The following is a 19,705-nucleotide window of genomic DNA, read 5'->3' as shown; positions in this document are numbered from 1 at the left end:
GGTTGCCATGGAGACATGATTGTCTGAAGTTTTATGTTTCCTAATCTGAATTTAGACTACTAATCTGCAGAATGATACCCGCTCCACTGGCGGGGTTGTCAGTTGCGCTGTTATTATACACGTTTTCTTTGTAATTCATTTTTCTCGATGATTTTCTGCACTTTTTTGTATCATGTAGTTCTTGGCACTGCGCTACACAGTCCTTTCTCACCTCCTCTTGCTCTGCTCCTGATATTAAACCATATTTTCTTGGCGGTTCTCGCACCTGTAAGTCCAGAATATTTGTGCTAGCGTTATCATTTGTGGGAGATAACGAGCAGACACAGGGAAGAAATTGCTAGCGTCTGGTCGGGTGGCTGCTAGAAAAGAGGCTTTGTTACGCCGGATCTCATTACAGCTTTAAGGTTGACTTTTGAACCCACAGACAGTGAGTCTGCTTGTCACTTCCTGTCTTAACTTCACAGCCATGCTATTGGCAGCCTGTTGTCCGGGGAGAAGGGGAGGTATGATTGGAGAATGGTTAAATGTTTTCAGACTCCGACAATTACTTTGGAGCAAAGGGATAAAATAATATTGGTATGGGTTTGGGGTTTGTTTTTAGAGAAAATAGTGGAGTTTTCGTAGCAATTTCAATTATTAGCTTACAATTATATTATCTTTGCTAATACCTTAGGTATGATTTCAACCTGCTTTTACCACAGTGCTTTCGAATTCTCGATTCTGATTGGTCAGAAGATCTGACAGTAGTTCTGGCTTATTCTAATACGTTACCATGTTTTTATTAAACAGAGGTTGTTAATATAGTGAGGTTTTTCTGAAAGGACACATTTCTTTAGCATTTGGAAGGAGTCCCCAGCGTCAGCGCTTTGTAACGTTCAGAGATAAAGCTACAAGTTTTCCGACAAAATATTCAGGACGAAGGTTTTTTTTTTTTTTTTTTTAAATGCTTTGCAGTTTTTCTGTAAGATGACAAACTAAAGTTCTTTCTTTAAACTTCAACAGAGCAAGAAAAAAAAAAAAAAAAGAGGCAAATTGCTATGATGTATGAGGAATAAAACACTTCGGGACTTGCTAAAGTGATAACTTGTTTCACAGAAACAAATGTACCTAAATATACATTCATAAATGTAACTATAAATAGATAAAAATGACGAAAATTGTAATCACTGGAAAATCGTGGTGGTGTAATAGGAATGAAACACTTCAGGATGTGACCTTATAGGAAAAAAATAAACACCAGTGTGGTAACAGTAATTTCGCTGTGTGTCGTTGATTATTTTCCCATAACAGCACACCGCCAAGTGTTTTGTTCCCTACTTAGCTGTTTTATATGGCAAGCACATAATGTGATAAACATATCCATTCTGCATTCACTGCTTTCCCAGAGGTACTGTAGAGGCAGTGATTTATGCTCCTCATTTGTGCCGAGTACACAGTGGTTACTTGGGTCCAAAGCGGTAAACAAACTCTTTTCTCTCCATTTCTCTTTTTCCTCCTTGTAGGTGAGAAGTGTGGTGGGCACGTTGATGCCACCGATGCGGGTTATATCACTTCGCCCGGATACCCTTTGGAGTACCCGCCGCACCAGAACTGCGAGTGGGTAATCACAGCCCCGGAACCCACCCAGCGCATCGTGCTGAACTTCAACCCCCATTTTGAGCTGGAGAGGCTCGACTGCAGGTACGCCACCACTGGTTGAGAAAGAGACTGTGGCACACCAGAAAACTGTTCGCCATATCCATAATCATCCAGAGATCATGAGTTCGGATTACTTCAGTGCTACAACCATCTATGGCTGGGAGTAAAGGGAACAAATTTGGCTGTGCTCTCTAGATGGGAAGGGCGTACTCTCTCTCCCCTGTCAATCACAGCAACAGTAGCCAATTGTGGGCTTCTGTATGTGGAAGACGGTGGATAGCGCTTTCTTTCAAGTGTGTTACGCTGCCCTGTGATGCAGCAGTTCAAGAGGAAGTTGAAAATTGAACGAAGCACTGGTTGGTAGCTCTCGTATGATAGGGGAGATGGGTGGGAATTGTCACGTGACCAAATTATGGAGAAACCCTTCAGATTCAATATCTGATGATACCACTGAATCTGCTACGATAGAACAATTAAGTAGTGTCTGATAGATATGTGACCAGCCTTGTTCAGAATCTAGGTTAGCTCTACCCATAAATTCAAATGATGATGATGATGTAGAGAAGGACTATTTCAAAAGTAACACCTTGCTAGCCTGTGAAATTATCTGCGCATCTGTTGTTTGACCTAATAATCAAAAATTTAATGCATCAGTGAGTTTCAACCATTGCCTTTCAATACAGTGCATCAACCCAAATATCTCAGATTGTTACACCCTTAGTGCAGAATGCATTAAGTGGCCCCACTTTTGGCAAAAATTGGTTCATCAAGGGTTCTCTAGATGGTTAACCGTTTTCGCTATCTTCTTGGAACCTGACAGAACTCAAGTACCCCTGAAGTACCCCTGAGCACTAGATGGAAGTATATCAAGGCAAAATAGCTTTCTAGATACATATAATTTTGAGCATGCAAAATTGATGAATACTGGTAGAAGAATGATGGTGAAGGCTTAAAGTGGAACGCTGAAGGATGATATATACACGTCTATATACAGAAAGGCTGAAGAAGGAGCAGTGTGGAAAATAAGCAAAGGGGGGAAAAGCAGGAGATGAGGACGAGGCGACAATAAACTTCGAGAAGAAAGGGGGAAGGAGGAAGGTAGAGGGAACGCAAGATGGAGGAGGGTTACGAGACACATAATAGGGTTTGGAGCAGAGCTAAAAGGCTTATGGAGGGATGCAGTGCAGCTGTCAGCAGGAAGGACGGTTTTCTAGCCTTCCCTTTCCAAAAGCGGCACAACATTAATGAGATTTTTGTCTTCACATGAGATAAAGCTGGTGACTAATGCATCTGAGGCAATATTGTTTATGTTATTTAAGGGGGGTTATTCTGGACTACAGGGTTGTTAAAGGTTCTCTGTAAGGTTTGAATGGTTAAAGGTTCTGCATAAAGGGACGAATCTAAGAAAACTTTAAGGCGCACGTAATTATTCGTACCTGAATACAAACTATAAAGCCAATATTCTTCCCAGTTCCTTAGTGGATTTCTGAGGTCATAGATTGACAGACCTGCAGGGGGTCATCTCTGATATAGTTCTTTCACAAATCACCTATCTAAGGTATCCGATGTCTTTACTGGGGGGAAAGAAAGAAGACTCTTTTGGCATATTTTTAAGTGGTAACTTGTAGCAGCAATATCATACTCCGATGTTAAAATGTGGACCTTGTAAGCAAAATGCATAAATTTGTAGGCAAGTCTGGATTGATTGATAGATATGAGTGAATTCTGATTCTGATATCTCTGTGTGTCTGCTAGTGTTTTTTTTCCCCCCACAAAATGCTTCAAATCCACTTTGTCCCAGTCTCAAACCACAGTTCTGAGACTCTTAATGCCATCCAGAATCTGATGTTACAGATGCGTCCTTTGTTTTAGCACAGAGCCACACCAAACCTACCGCATTTATTTATTTATAAGATGGAACAAATGGGGCTTTGGATGCATTAATGCTTTCAGGCTGCTGGTTTCCGGTGGAGGTTTTTATCTCCAGGTCCAAGGCAGATTGACAGAAAGACAACAAAAACATGACCAAAATGAAGGCCAGCCTTTCATCTGTCCGATGTAGTTTGTGCATTATCCACTTGGACAGGCTCCATGTGGGCGCTTGTTTGTTGTTAAGATTTTGGGGCGTTTGAAGTTTGGAGGAAAAAAAAAAAAAAAAATTGTGCCATGAAGGATGGTCCCAGCCGGAGCTAGAAAAACAGCCTGTGGGTAAGTTTCATGCTCTCGGATTGGTCAGATGGCGAGGTTTCTGAGGTCTTGTGGTGAAGGAAGTGCTGGAGATCAATACATTTTCTGCACATAGTAAACATTTTTAACACAAAGGCATTAGGATCAATTATACCGCAGTACTGATGAAATCTCGATTCGGATTGGTCAGAAGGTTCTCTGTCTGTAGTGCAGCTACAAATCACAGGTTTATAAGAATACCCTTTTTTTTCTTCTACTTCATTGGTAACAACTTACACAGGAACTTGTATACTGGGCACTCAATATATATAGATAAGTAGACGTTTATTTAACATTCATGGAAGGAGTCTCCAGTGTCAGAGCTTTGCGGCAGTAAGTTTTCTGGCCTTTTGGCACAAAGGCCTCAGTATATATATGACGGTTTATAGCTGCTATAATGTAAGTGATCCCAGGAACTAACTTGTTTTGTGGACGTTCAACTATAAACAAATTAAAAAGTGTGTCGTTCTTTAAAAAAATAAAAGGTGTAAACGTTGGTAGATTGCTGGGGTTTCAAAGGAGATTTGTAAAAGGGGTTATCATGTAGAGGAAGTCTAAAGGGTAAGGCTAAAAAAGTAGCCCGTTGTTAATTAGCCGATATTGCTAATGCATTACAGACAAACAGAGACAGAATTTACATCACCACTTGAACACACAACCCTAGAGTTATTCTAATATCCATTCATGCGTGCACTATATGGAGATCCAGTGGTTGTGGGGTAAAAATTCCATCTGAAATTCAATATAAATCAGACTTTATATGTTTGTAATGAATTATAAATGAACCTCGGAGGCACTGAAGGTTGGACTTGATTGTGGCTTGTGATTGATTTATTAGTGTGTGAAATTAAGCTGTTGGAAAGATTGCTGTTGGAGAAAAGTTCAGTAGGCTGAGCGGACCACACGCACCACATGTAAGCCAATACTCAGAGTCATTTGAACTTTCGTCACTTTCTTGTCTCGCGCACACACACACACACACACACACACACACACACACACACACACACACACACACACAAATACACGAGTGTGAACCCTGATGCACCCTGCAACTACATGGCCTTGCAGAGGTACAGTACGTGTTTTATTATGTTTTAGCTCTTATTTGTTTTTACTGTTGTACTGTTGTGATACTATCACCTTCCCATCACACAAAGATCCTTATGTTGGCTATTCCAAGGTCATGATTAAAACTCACGATAACCAACCAAGTCAGATTTGTTGTTTACACCCCTCAGACTCTTCCCAGTATCTATTAGACATGCCCTGTCAATTTCAGAATTCAAAACTCATCTACAAGATGGCATTTGTGCAGCGTTGATAAGTGAATGCTTTGTGTTGCTATTTGATAGTCTGGATGTTTTATGTGCTGTCTTATTATTATTTAAAAAATATTTCTTCTGCTGTTTTATTCCTTGTACACTTTTTGTTCGGTGTACTAGGCTTGTACTGATACTGATTGTCCTCTGCTTGAGACTTGCCATTAAAAAAAAAACTGCAATTAACAATTCAATCATCCAGAACTGTTAAAAGAAGACAGGAAAAGGAGCATTTCAGGTTTAAGGAGAAATGATATTCCCAGCCGTGCAGTCGGGAACTGCTTGTTGGCAGCGCCAATCACCAAAACTCAGCTAGATTGTGGATTTTTACCAAATCGTTTATAAAAAAGAAAAAAACCCTAACAGTACAGTTTCAGTATAACATTTAAAAAAATGCTTGTTTGATGTCCACATGGCTGACATTTTCAGTGTTGATTTTTTTTTTATAAATGCGTATTTAATCACTTTCTAATTACCATGACCATTAAGATTATTTGGAAAGTGTTATATCTGACACTTTCTTGTAGGTCTAGGTAAGAGTAATTTTGTCATTTTTTCTCTTTCGTGTCGTTTTCTTACCATTCTTGTCCAAAATATTTATTTCTAATAAACATAGCTAGCTGATGTTAGGTATATATGTGTCTAATATTAGTTAAGGTGAACACACACTGATGAATTTTATTTCACATTAATGAATGCAAAAAATGTTCTGCTTTAGTTGTGACAGAACGCGAGATGGCTACGCGAGTCCAGTCGAGGGCATGTGAGGTGGTGGGAAGGGGGCGGGGCTTCTAGGCGGTGTTGGTTAAAATCAGAGAATTCAAAACACATAGATTAATATGTCGAATGGCTCATCTCCCATTTATTGTGCAGTCTGTTCTTTTGGCGTACTTTTGAGCGATAGCATATTCCGTTGTTAAATTTGCAGAGGAAATGTAATCGGATATTGTGGCTGATACGACGAAGATGGTGTAGAGAGGTTTAAATCATTACATCATACAGCTCTTTGGTTTACAAATTTCATTATAAATAATAGTTTCAGCTCCAATGTTCTGTTTTTGAGAAGACACAAAGGGAAAAACTGAAAGCAAACAAGTGATCAAAAGAAAGTCTCGTTTTTCCCCCCCACTCGCTGCACGTCTCCTCCCTCCACGCACTGCGCAATGAGTCATTGTCAGCACTTTGTAACGGCGCATGATTGATAGATCTGCCTTGCCATTTCAAGGAACACACACACACACACACACGCTCTATCATTTGCATTCACTTTACGCCCCAATGCTCCCAAGTTTTCCCTCCACTCTAAAGAGCAGGTTCGGTACTCGAGGCCCCTTAAGCCAAGGTCACATCAAGATCAAGCTGACTCGATTTCTCAAGAGCTATAACTTAATTTATACTCATCCATCCAAGAGAACCTTTATTATTATTCTTTTTTTTTTAAAGCTAAGGTGCATAAGCTGTCGGTGTCCGTGAGGCCACTTCAATTGTGGATTCGGTCCCAGAAGATTTGGGCCGTCCGCCAAATGGCTTTCACCTCGAGGGGCTGTAAGCAGATTGATGTGGAATAGATGCAATAAAAACGGTAGATGAAATATTAGGCTATATCTTTAATGCGATCTCCTGCAGTCTTCTCCGCCGCAGGGAAGGAGCAGAACGTCGAGATTTCTACCGGTTATCTCTACCGCGTTCAGTCGTCTTTCCTGTATTAACCGCCTCTTCATCCTGCTCGCTTCTTTTCCTCATCGTTCCACTGCAAATCTCCGTTTCTTGCGTTATCAATCACTCTCCTCCTCTCTGACGGGCGTGTTTGAGGTATTTATTCCTCCCAGCAGGGGAATAAAGTCGAGCAGGTGGATTCTCTTCTCACCCCCATGCTGAGCTACATGAAACAATGCCTCCACTGGCACCTCGCTCTATTCCTCATGTTATTTTATTCCTGTCGTTCTTGCACGTGTGTCATTTGTTGATGGAACACAGAGTAGCAAAAAATGGCATATTAGCATACAGGTGTTGGTCAGGTTTTCACGCCCAAATGGACATCTAATCATCTCTTAACCTCTTGTGGGCGTGGCCTGTCCAGCTTTTATTTTCATTCTGAGGAGACCCAAATTAAATAATGCACTTGATCTATGTGCTCGGCTTCACGCCAGCTTTGTTCTCAGATCAGATTAGCAAAGCAAGCTAGCTGTACTTGATATGTACACTCACACTCTTCCAAGCTGTATTTTTCTTTGTAATGTCTCTATACATATTTAATGACAGGCTGTATATGACAGGATGAGATGAACGTGCATTAAACGGAAGCTAACTGCAGGTAGGAACTGAAGTTTTGAGTGAAGACCTGAAGACGTGTCAGATGGCACGGGCCACAGGATTGGTCCGAGGAATCATTCCAGCCAATCGTTTGGTTTTTTTCACTTTATTGAAACGCTTGCTAGCATAAACATAGCATTGCTAGCATAAACATAGCATTACCGCCCTCATGTACCAGCCTCTAGAGTGAGATTTATCCATTTGAATACTGCAGAAACCCCTCTTCGAGACGCTTCTTGGAAAAGAAGTACATTTTGACGAACTATAAAATGTTTTTGGTTAGCAGCCTCACTAGCTAATTTAGAAGCAGAGTAGAGAAAGTAGAGAAAGTGAAAACTTAGCAAACCGGAGCAAGCTGAATACCTGAATGAAGCTATAATTTGGCCAACAGCAAATCTTTTACTAAGATCTTTTGCTCAAATTTAACAATTCAATTTTACTTCATCACAAAGCAGCTTGGCAGAAATCCGGATGTAGCATACTACTGAAAATAACATTAAATAACATTGCTAGTTTTATTCTGGATTTCCGTCAAAGCGTATGGTCAGCCTATGAAACCTGTCATGCTGGGAAGTCCAGCAGGACCACCTCACCTATTATTTCTCCGAATGTTTTCAGATCTCAGCAGGCGGCTAAGAGTAGCTTTCTGACAGGAAACGATCATCCTACTGTGCAGCTAGCAAGCTCACGGTCATGCTTGTTTTTAGCATGTCCATATTTAGTGGAGGTGCTAAGCTATCGACTCGCGAGTGTAATCTCACTCCTCTTCAACAGCGAAGAAAGACCCGGGATCGATTACTTAATGAGGAATCAATTGCTCACGTGCCTTTAAGACCAGTGAGGTCATGGCCAGCTAGGTCACTGGTCATGGACATAAAGGTTAGAGGGTCACCGTATTTCTGCAGCTCGGGCGAGTCCATGATTAGTCCTTGCTTGAATTTCTTCCTCCCGTGATCTTCAGGATTTATTTATTTAATTTAACAAATACCCAGCATATGATCCTAATTACATATAATTATATCAAGCATCAGAGTTAATGTCAGACTGTCAATTATTCACAAGTGGTGGATTATGATAAATGGTAGCTTGTCTAAAGTTACATTCATAACGGATCAAGCTTCATAGTGTTTAGCTCGATGCTAAAATTAAACTCAAGGTTTATACTTCTCTTGACATAGATAATTTATGGTATAAACATCAATCTGCAGCCAAAATCAAACCAAATTAAAGCAACGAATTACTCAGGGAGCGAAGATACCAGTCCTTATGTAAGAAAGGTACATCATTCAAACATCACTGATGTTTTTAGAACATCAGGAGCCCTAAAATGTGCTTCTGATAGCATCAGAGGCATAAAAATCAGTTTGGCCTGCCACAACAGCTCACCCGTGAGAACTAAAAATGTAAAACGTTTCCATTCCCTAAATGATATAGAAAAAGTAACAGGTAAACAGGACAACCAAGTTTCAGTTCAAGTTTCTTAGTTGTCCACTGAATAACGACCAAGTTTCAACAACCAGAGAAAGAAAAGAAATCCTACTTCTTATTGATCACAAAATGTTTTCATTTGTTGCGTTTGTTTAAACGTAACACACTTGATACCGCAACTGTAGCACGTGCTACTCGTTCCCTTTTTACTAGGGGGATTTATTAGTATGTACGAATGATACACAATCTTTACAGAAACAGGAAGTTTGTGGAAACACTAACAAAATGCATCACTGATACCACATTCATTTACTCATACTTGTAAAAATAAATAAATAAATAAATAAATAAATAAATAGCGGCTGACGATACTATCAGGAATCACAGATAGTTTCCAACTATCTTGGCTAGCAAGTCTGGTGTCTGCAGCTTTATGATCGACAAAAATAAACTCTCGTGCATCTCGTACCACGTTTCCTTTTAGCCTGTTTTGTATCCTATACGAACCTTAATAACCTGCTGTCTTCTGCTGACTTTGTAGCAGAACAACAAAACATCTTTCTCTGATGCGTCTTAGCTTCGCTTGTCGCTCTTCTCCACTGCAACCCTACTTGATCCAAGGTAAATAATAGCGCTAGCTAATGAGTTTCATTTAAATTCAGCAAGCTAACATCTAATAGATGTCTAGAGTCTAGCAGCATATGTGCACTTTTCATGGCCACTATGTAAACTGTGGAAACAAACAACTCTGAATTAAAAAAAAAAAAATATATATATATATATATATATATATATATATATATATATATATATATATATATATATGTAAAATACTAGCCTGTATTATCGCATGTAACTAGCTAACATAAATGAATAATTTAAGCTACTACTTTCATTTATTTATTTTACACGTCAGTTTCTGGGCAACCAAACCACGGGACTGGGCAGCACCTGCCTTGAGGGTTAGTTACTACACATACAATTTGCCCAAATACACATGGAATACCAGATAGAGGTGCTTCAACATTCATGACGGAGTCCCAGCCATATATCTTTATACTCTTACAGACGTAAAATCCAACAGAAATTGCTGGGACATCCTCGCGAGTTGCCCCGTCCTGACGATCGATGGTGCTTGTGAAAGCCTGAGGCTTTTGTTTCTGTGGTCTGCCTCGATCATCTGTAAGTGTCAGCTCCGTATCGGACAGAGAATGCGATTCGTTTCCCGGCCGGATTGAAGATGGCAGCTCTTCCCTTCCCTCAGGAATGCTCCCCGGCATCTACTTAATATTTCAGAGGCACTTATAGCTTATTAGGCGAGCCCCTGGAGGACGGCCATGCGGCTTTCTCTGCAGACTCTTAGCTTTATTTAATTTCAATTTTAGCTTCTCGACTGGCTGCTGGCTGGACTTGGAAGGGGTCCTGAAGCCGTTACACTTAAAAGCATGACTGAAATGGGAACGGGGGTGTACTCCTTTTTTTTGACGATGCCGAGGTGACGGATCAGAATCTAGGCTTGAAGTTGAAGTTGCGTCGGTGTAGAGACTGCAATTGATTCGGCGATAAACGAGATCTCGGTTTTCCATTTGTGTGGTCTAAACGAATGTTGCATTGGTCAGCAGTATTTATGAGAATGGAAGGGAAGATACACGTGCTGGTCGATGGTGATATATGGAGCAGACGACTGCGAAGGAGCTGAAAGACTAATGAGCTGAGGTTGGTTCGTATTACCCCCGGTGATGTTGGGAGGTGGTAAATTTGACAGGTCTCTCCTTTTGGTTTAAAACTAAACACAATGATCTGACCAACACCTAATACTCTAGACAATAAGACAACAGAAGCACCATCTTTTTTTTCTTCTTCCAGATGAGATCTTTTGGGGTAGCTAGTGGTGCCTTGGGAATATGAGGTGCAAAAAATACATCTGAAAAACATGGGAGGTGTGAAAGGCAATTAGAGGCTGAGAAGAAAGATCTAAGTGAGGGAGTAATAGTAATTGGGAGGTGAAAGAAAGTACAATAAAGAAAGATGCAAAAGGGAAGTGGAAAAAAAAAAAAAAAAAGTGTCTTTACATGAAACATTGGGTCTTTGAACATTGCAATCCCATGTCACACGTAAAACCCGGGCAATTTCATATTTAAAAAGCAACAGAGTGCGTGAGAAGGTACTCGGGGAAATGCTTACACTTTTGCTTTTATGTTGAGCGTGGTGTAAAATCGATATAAAGGCGGCAAAATAAACGTATGATCATCGCCTTCTTTTAACGCTGAGTACACTTCCCGTCTTTTCTGTTCCCACCATCAAGCGGTGCTCTCCATAGCAATCAAAGCCCCAAGGAGTCGGCTCGAGTCGGTCAATATCCAAGTTCGACACACTCGCTCATCGCTGCTAATCCACGCCGGCCAAGAGCCTCGGCAAAATCAATTACAACCTAATTACACTTGCACACGGTTTACAGGCTTTTATCCTCACTGTGTGTGTGTGTGTGTGTGTTTATATTTGGTATTCAGTCAGTGTGTGCATTCTTCATCCCAGATTATAGAATAAAACACTGATTTTATTGGAAAACAGTAAATTTGTCATTGAATATTATCTTCCTTATGTTTTTTTTTATTGTCCTATAAGTGTTTTATTCCTCTTACTTCACACCAATTTGCCCAATGATTACAATTTATTTATTTATTAAAGAACACCACCGTACTTTTTATCCATTTCTAGCTATGTTGTGGAACATCTGCAAAACAAATGAACAGCTTTAAATAGTTGTTTCCTTACAAGCTGTTTGTTCTTCTCTCTCGAAATAAAAGAAAATTAGCTTGTCACGTTACTGAGAAACCGCAAAGCGTCCATCTTGAAAATGTTACAGCTTTACCTCTGACTGTTACAAATCACACAGTGTTAAACATCTCTTTACAGCAAACGTCACCATACCAACATTTTTAAATCTGTGTATGTGGAGAGTCTACCATAGAAGCCCCTGTGTGAGCTGTTACTATAGAAACGATAACGTATTTGAACGAATACAGAATTCAACAGTTATGTGATGTGTGTGTGCGCATGTTTATGTTTTTGTATCCGATCCATTTCCAGAAGTAAAACATCTTGAGAGTCTAAATTAGCACTGGCGTACCTGAAGCCTCTGTTGGCGCCGGAGAACCTCCGGCACACCTGTGCCTCTATGTCAGACCGAGCGGCCTTGTGTAGTGTCAGGTTTACCCACACACACACACACACACACACACACACACACACACACACACATTCCTGGGGTGACGTGCTGGAGCCAGCAGTTCTGTATACAGCCAGCAGAAGAGTGTGCGCCAAGGTGGGGGTGGTGGAGGGAGGTCAAAAATGTGTCTTGTCATGACTTTATCCTGTTTTGGCCTTGTTGGAGCGCTGAACACATTTCACCCCCGGGGCAAAACCTCATGACCAACTGCCAGAAAGCGGGGAAACACTTACTCCATATTAAAATCTGGATACTTAACTCATGGAGTTTTTAATTAATTAATTTTTTTAAATTAATTTGACACAGATGAGTATATAAAGCAACACTTCGATGCAGGTTTCTGAAGAAAGTCCGTTCCTAATTGTTCTCAACTTATTCAAAATAAATAATGAAGGTCTACAATGGCTTTGTAAATGCCTTATTTTTAGCATGTGAGCTAATGATTGAAATAGATCATTCTTCTTGGCAAGTGAGGCTTCTTAAAAATGTTATCTGGAAAACAAAATCAATAGATGTATACTATAAATAAGGGGATAATGGGTTTATGAACCCCTGATTGGGCTATCTTGAGGACTTCATGGTTAGCGGTTTCGAACATGAAGCTAATTGGTGGTGAGTAGAAGGAAAGGGCTTTTTTTTTTTTTTTCGCCCGAGTTCGATTTTGGACTTGGTTAAATGGGGAAAGGAGTGCTCCAGTGTGGTTTGAAAACTTCGTTTACTTAGTTTTTCAATTAAGATTTGAGAACCTAGACAGGATGGCACCTTGCAAAGTGTTGGTTAGGCCGACGTGGCAAAAAAAAGTAACCTTTTTGTGTAAGGAATAAAACCCAATGGGGTAGTGATGAAGTGGAGTTACTGTTACCACTTTTTATCCATTTATCGTTTTATATATAATGTTGCCTAACATCCACAAAACAAGTTATCTTAACTCTTATCACATATCATTACATTATATCAGCTATAAACATTCGTTCCCCCATCAGCCTTTCTTTTTGCTCTAAGACAAAAAAAAAAACAAAAAAAAAACACAGCTTGTCATGTTACTGAGAAATCTTTTTTTTTTTTTTTTTTTTTTTTAAACTTATCTCTGACACTGGAAACTTCTTCCAAAATGCAAAATAAACATCTCCTTACAGAAAACATGCTTTTAAATCCCTTTGTGGAATGATTATAAATGTCAGAGCTGCTGTTGTAGAAAATTAATCAATACCTTCTAACCAATCAGATTTGACAATTCAGCAGTGGTGTGGTATAACTAGGTATTTCAGGACAGCGTGGAATTGGAAGGAATGAAACGGTTTCGGTGAGAGCTGGATTTCGTCTTGTGTTTTTTGAAGCGACAAGCAAGGAATGCGCTTTTGTTATGGGAAGGCAACTGGTAGCCAAGGGTCAGAGGTGATCCCAGGTCATATTCAAATAAGCTTTCCTTAAATTCTCTTGAATTTGAAACAATTTGTTGTGTAGCCTCAGGTTGTGTGTTTTTCAAATTCTGTTGTTGATTCTTTGCAAGTCTAGACTTTTTTTTTGTAAACAAAAGTATGTGCTTTAGTTTTTTGTCTGGTTTTCTTTTTACAGTGTGAAAAGATGTAAGGTTGTAAGGTGATATTACCACTACACCTACATTAAGGGGTATGGGGGATACAAAAATCATGTATTTGATCCTGAAAAAAAAAAAAAAAAAAAGTATACTAGAAAAACCGATCCAAAATGATCATTTTTAAGTAACCAGGAATCCTTTGCTTCTTTTTCAGGTATGACTTTATTGAGATTCGAGATGGGAACTCAGACTCGGCTGAACTTCTGGGGAGGCACTGTAGCAACATTGCTCCCTCAGCCATCATCTCCACCGGCCCCGTCGTTCACATCAAGTTTGTCTCCGATTACGCTCACCAGGGTGCCGGGTTCTCACTGCGTTATGAGATCCACAAGACTGGTGAGTGAACTTCACTTTCCTCTTTATGATTTTTACTAGACATTAACATTTGGTGTAGGACGGGTATATCTGTGAGGCTCAACCAAAAAGCATTTGCCCCATCATCAGGGGGTCAAGAGTTTGAATTCCGACAATGCCAGAGCGATCCATGGGCCAGAGTGCAAGAGGGCAAAACTGTCTGTGCTCCCTGGGTGGGAAGGCTGGCACTGCTCTCTCTCTCCTGTCAATCAGAGTGACACTAACCAGTCAATTTAGCATAGCCAATTCACCTACTAGCATGTTTTAAGAAGGTGAGAGGAAACCAGAGAATCTGGAGGAAACCCAGGCTCAGGATCGAATACTACTTACTTTCTGGAAACATTTGAACAAATGTTCTATTTGTCTCAGATAAAAAAGCTGTGCCAAGACATGCCTTAAATCCAGTTTTTGTTGCTTTAGTTGTGTACCATGGCTACAAGGCTTAAGGCAAAAAAGGTTCCATATAGCCTGTAAGGTTCTATACAGATCCCGACAACAAATGATTTTCCTTTTAGAAAAGGTTCCAAGTTGAGCGTCATAAGAAACCTAGAACTGTTAACCATCCAAAGAAGCCACAAGGAACCCTTTTTATTTAACAGAAACATCATGCAATCTGCATGGATATTTGTTAAGGTAACTGGATATATAAGAAGTCCAAGACTCTGCAGACAAACCTTTGAGATTTCTTACCAACTCCCATTTTGATGATGAGAGTCACAATCATCATTTTCCAGTTAGCCTCATTATGCAAAAAAAAGAGAAAAAAATTCCCCTCCTTTTGAAAAGGTCATAAGACCTCTGGCCCACAGCACGCCAGTCAGGCGCAGTGCTACACGTCCGCATAAGATTACCGCGATGCAATCCCAGACCAATTAAACATCAAGGGAAAGGGGTGATGAAAATAAACTGAGTTTAGGGGAAAAGGGAGGGGTGGAGAAGGCAGGCATGGGGGTTGGTTTAAATGCTTAACTCTTTTCATCCCTCTGCAAACATGCAAGGAATGCCCGTATAATTGGACTCTGATCTCCTATCCCTGGGGATATGTACATTCTGCTCGTAGCCTGCGGATGCCAGACGGGGAAGTGGCACGGTACAACTAGTTACTGAGAGGAATTCGTTTTTAAGAATAGACCACCACACAAATACAGTCATGGATGTCAGTGGGAACATCCAAGACTCTCTGTTAGTTAAGGGTTCCTCAGGGGTTCTTGGGTAGTTACAGTTTTGTCGCTCTATGAGGGGGTTCCGCTTGGATTGTGGAACTTTACAGGTTCCCCTAGAGTAGTGAAACAAGTAACCGAGCAGAATTTGTTTATAAGAATACAGCACCACACAAATATGGTCACGGCTGTCACTGGTAACATCCTAGACTCTCCTCAGGGTTTTCTTTGGGGTAGTTACACCTTCCTAATTTCCTAATGTGTTCCACTTGGAATGAGGAAACGCTGTAATTGTATGGGCCTATGTAGAACCTTTATGGGTTCCCCTAGAGTGGTGGGACAACTAGTTACAGAGCAAAATTTGTTTTTAAGAATAAAGCCCCACATACATATGGTCATGAGTGTCAATAATAACATCCAAGACTTTCAGATAGGTAGGTGTTCCTCAGGGATTCTTTGGGTAGTTCTTCTAATTCCTGAAAGGGTTCCACTTGGACTGGGAAACTCTTTTGTGGTTGTAATTTGTCCAACCACTCTCATGGAACCCTTAAAGTTTCTTACCAATATGGACATAGGTGTCAATGGTAACATCCAAGACTCTTAGTTCAGTACATTAAACTTGTACAAGGGTTCCTCTGGGGTTTTTTTTTTTTTTTTTTTTTGGGTAGTTATGGCTTCCGAAAGAGGTTCTAATTGGATTGGTAAAATACGTTGTTGAAGGGGGTCTATGTAGAACCTTTAAGGGTTCCCTTACAAGGACACCACTTTAGGGTGCAAGACAAAGTGTAATAGTAATGATTTTAATGCAAAGATTCATGTAGGTTCTCTGAAGGTTCTTTAGATGGTTAACATTTCTATGGTTGGATGGTTACAGCAGAGTTATTGGAAGGGTTGGGGCGAAATGAAAAATATAATATCGCAAAACTTGATAAATATATTGTATCAAAGAAATGTCATCATGATATTTAGCACTGCCAGAAAAATGCAAGCAAATTTAAACTAAAAAAGTGATGCTTTTTACAAATATAACTTTTAAACAAATATATACTTTTAACTTTACAAATAAATTCATATATATATTTTTTTAATTTTGTAAAGATTTTGTCACATTAGGAGTTTGTAATTGTAAATTTTTTTTGTCATTTTTCAGCCATTGTTCAACTAGCAGATACAATATCTCGGAAAGAGATACGATATCTCAGAAAAGTTTATGGTGGCATAATCTTGATATCAATATTATATCATCATATCTCCCAGCCCTGGCTAATGGTACCCCAGAAAAACAAACCGAGGAACCATTTAGGAGCACTTTAGGAAGTGTGAGCTTTATAAGCCTTTTGTTAGAAAAATCTTCATTGTTCAACTTAATTTAAACCTGCAGTTAAACGATATAAGCTCAGCATCACATCTTTTTAAAATTAAAGACCTACAAATAGATGGAAAATGTGGGAATGACTCATCAGTGCTTCTTTGAAATAGTGATGTCACGACCAAATAGGCATTTTCTTCGAGCTCTGTTACGAGCCACTGCTTCTAACCACTCACATAATGTGGTCCATTACGACAAGAGTGATTGACAAACGTGAATTGCTTTTGCCATTTTTGTGGAAAAATCTGCGCTGTTCTCCTGGCCTGCTGACAACATGAAAAGTGTGTGGGTGTGCACTTTGGTGACAGAGTGAAGTGCGTGTGGGTGTGTTTGTGTCATCGTGTATGGTCGGCATATGTTCACTGTTTGACGGCTGTTCCCACTTTCCACGCTCTGGAGAAAAAGAAAAAAAAAAAAAGATGGCTGTTTATTTTCGGATGTCTGATTTCAGGCCAAGAAGTTCCATGAACGCTGCAGCTTACAAGCTACGAGAAGAGGTTTGCAGACTGCTCGTCTGAACAGTCACATTCAGAGTTGTTTTTCTCGTCGAATGTGGGAGTGATAGTGAGCGGACTGTGTCTGTTTATGATGGGAAGCACATTTGCCGGAGATAGGGATCTTTCATATTAAGCAGTTCTCAAAGAGGTGTGCCTTTTTTATACTTCTCTGGAAACAAGAACACCAAGTCATTGAACTCTCGGAGGATGGGGCAGGAAGTCAACACTTTTTACCATAGCTGGACCATCTGAACCCTGGGGGAAGAAACTTGCTTGCGCTTTCATTTAAATTCGGCTTGGATGACCGGCATACGGTGTTGTGTAAGGAACTAGCAGCCATCATTATCGATGTTTACTTCTAAGCTATAGACCAAATCTGTCATTTTCTGTTCATCACTAGTTTGGCAGAACTTTGAGCTGACAGTTTTTTTCCCCATCAAACTGGGCTTCAAATCTTGTGCAAATTGGCTGCATCCTTTTGCTGGAACCTGACTGTGTGACTGGAGCTCATGATTGTAGCATTGGTCCTGGTGTAATGATGCAAAAAAAAAAAAAAAAAAAAAAAGAGATGGTATGCTTCTCTTTCCATCACAGTTTGGGGTCATTTTAGACCATCACAGGTATCGATTAGGTCGGATAAACAGAATTAGGGCGTTAGCGCTCACCGCCAAGTGTATTTTGGTGCCATTCTGCATTGCCTGAGTGGCGGAAAAGCTTGACACATCGATGTGCATTCTTATACCTACAGACAAGGCACTATTAGTGCTCCAAATATCTATATTTGTAATCAGATTTAAAGCAGAAGTGGGTGTGGCCTAAATCCTTTTTTTTTTTCTTTCTCAGAAATGTCAAGTACAAATCATTTCCCCATCAGTTCTACATCACTCTAGTTCATAACTGGTCTCAACTATGGATGTTTGCAGGACTTTTTTTTTTTTTTTTTTTAAACCCCACACTTACACAGTTATTATTTTTACTTGTACCTGCTAGTGATATTTTCTAAAAAAAAAAAAAAAAAAAAATTACATTGGTTTTACACATCATCTGTTCAATCTGAGTAATGCATTTGTATTTGACTACATGCTTATAGGTGCAAATGCCTTGTCTTTTTAGGGGATATTGTGTGTTTTAGCATTTCCTATTGTGTTTTTCATTGCGTATCATGTTATATGTTTAATGTGCTTTCATATAGTTTTTGTTTTTAGCTTAATGTTTTTAGCTTAATGTTTTTAGCATAATGCGGCTGCACTTTGGTACATCACATTTTTAATGTGATTCATAAATAAATAAATAAATATACATTACTGGATTTGACCTGCCCAGATTGCTAACTATTTTGCCTTTGGCAGCAAATGGGAATTGGCAGATATTGGAAGAAAATTAGGTTAAGAATATTCCCCACTGACTTCTGAAAGCTCAGGGAAGGCAATAATTAAAAGCATTCAAAGATTTAACCTGTCACCCAATAGCCAGACTAATCTTGTTTATTTGTGACCCCATTACTCATCCCTCTCACCTAAACCCTTCTATCCTACACTAGATTGTACACCCCTCCATATAGCCCCCCTGCCCCAGAGTTCCTCAGTCTACTAGAACACCCCCCCCCACCACAACCCCAAAAGAAAACCCTGCCCTCCCTTAATGCTCCCCATTTTCTGCCCTAGTTCCATCACACCAGATTTTAACCCTCTACCATGAGTACATACCATAGCGTGCTGCCCCACCCTCAGTGACGTGATTGTGACACTGTTGCCATGGTTCGTATTGGAAGACTTTCCATCTTTGGGCCTATTGGCACTGCCATGACATGAGTGTCATCACATAAAAAGGAACATACGATGGTCCTCCCTCCCACCCCCCTTCCCCCAAAAGGCCGTCTAGTTCACCAAGTGCATTTTATTGCCACTTGAACAACCACCACCTTGGATTTCTTGGTCTCTTCTGATTTCCTTCAATCCAGAACTTGCCGCGTTAACTACCTGCACACTAGTGGAAGATCGACTCTGGACGAAATTCCTTTCCTACTCATTGGTGATGGAAAGCATTAAGTATAAATTAATAGCTGCCCCTGTTCTTTCATCCACCCAAAGTTGTATGCTCACTAAGGCAAGTTAATATACTCCAGGGATGTCAGAAGTGTGCCATGTTCTATATGTGTCACCCATAATTCTGGGTCAGGCATCCAGTGAGCATAAGCCTTGAATGGATTTTTGAACTTTTATTGCTTTTTATTTACTAAAACTTACATCATACTACTTTTTAATAACACATGATTGAACTACCGAGACTACACTATTGAGAACTGAGCAGCTGAATTCTGGAAAAAATCAGCAAAAATGAGGAAAAATGAGAACTCTACCAGCAAAACAATACTTATTTTCACTTATTATAGCAGTCATGCCTCACTAGTAGCAACGTTTTGTTTGTGGTTTGGAGTGTTGTTCTTACAGCTCCTTTTCCCAGTAAACAGCTATAAAACTTGTGTCACAGACCAAAGAAATATTAAAAGGAATCCATTTGGAGTGTACAGACACACAAACTGTATCTACCCAACAACTAGCTGTTTTTCTAG

General features: G+C 39.9%; 1 protein-coding gene across 3 annotated transcripts in view; it reads left to right on the top strand.

Moving 5' to 3' along the window:
- The window catches only part of nrp2a (neuropilin 2a), a 61,549-nt gene that overhangs the window by 8,062 nt on the left and 33,782 nt on the right, over positions 1–19,705 (top strand). For all 3 annotated transcript variants that reach the window (XM_034300164.2, XM_053230004.1, XM_034300165.2), the window contains exons 2-3: positions 1,503–1,680; positions 13,908–14,089. In XM_034300164.2, coding sequence (XP_034156055.2) covers positions 1,503–1,680; positions 13,908–14,089 — 360 coding nt within the window. The remainder of the gene's footprint in view (positions 1–1,502; positions 1,681–13,907; positions 14,090–19,705) is intronic.

Source organism: Pangasianodon hypophthalmus, chromosome 26, assembly GCF_027358585.1.
Source record: "Pangasianodon hypophthalmus isolate fPanHyp1 chromosome 26, fPanHyp1.pri, whole genome shotgun sequence".
In the NCBI taxonomy this organism is placed as follows: domain Eukaryota; kingdom Metazoa; phylum Chordata; class Actinopteri; order Siluriformes; family Pangasiidae; genus Pangasianodon; species Pangasianodon hypophthalmus.
This window is presented reverse-complemented; position numbering and strand designations above follow the sequence as displayed.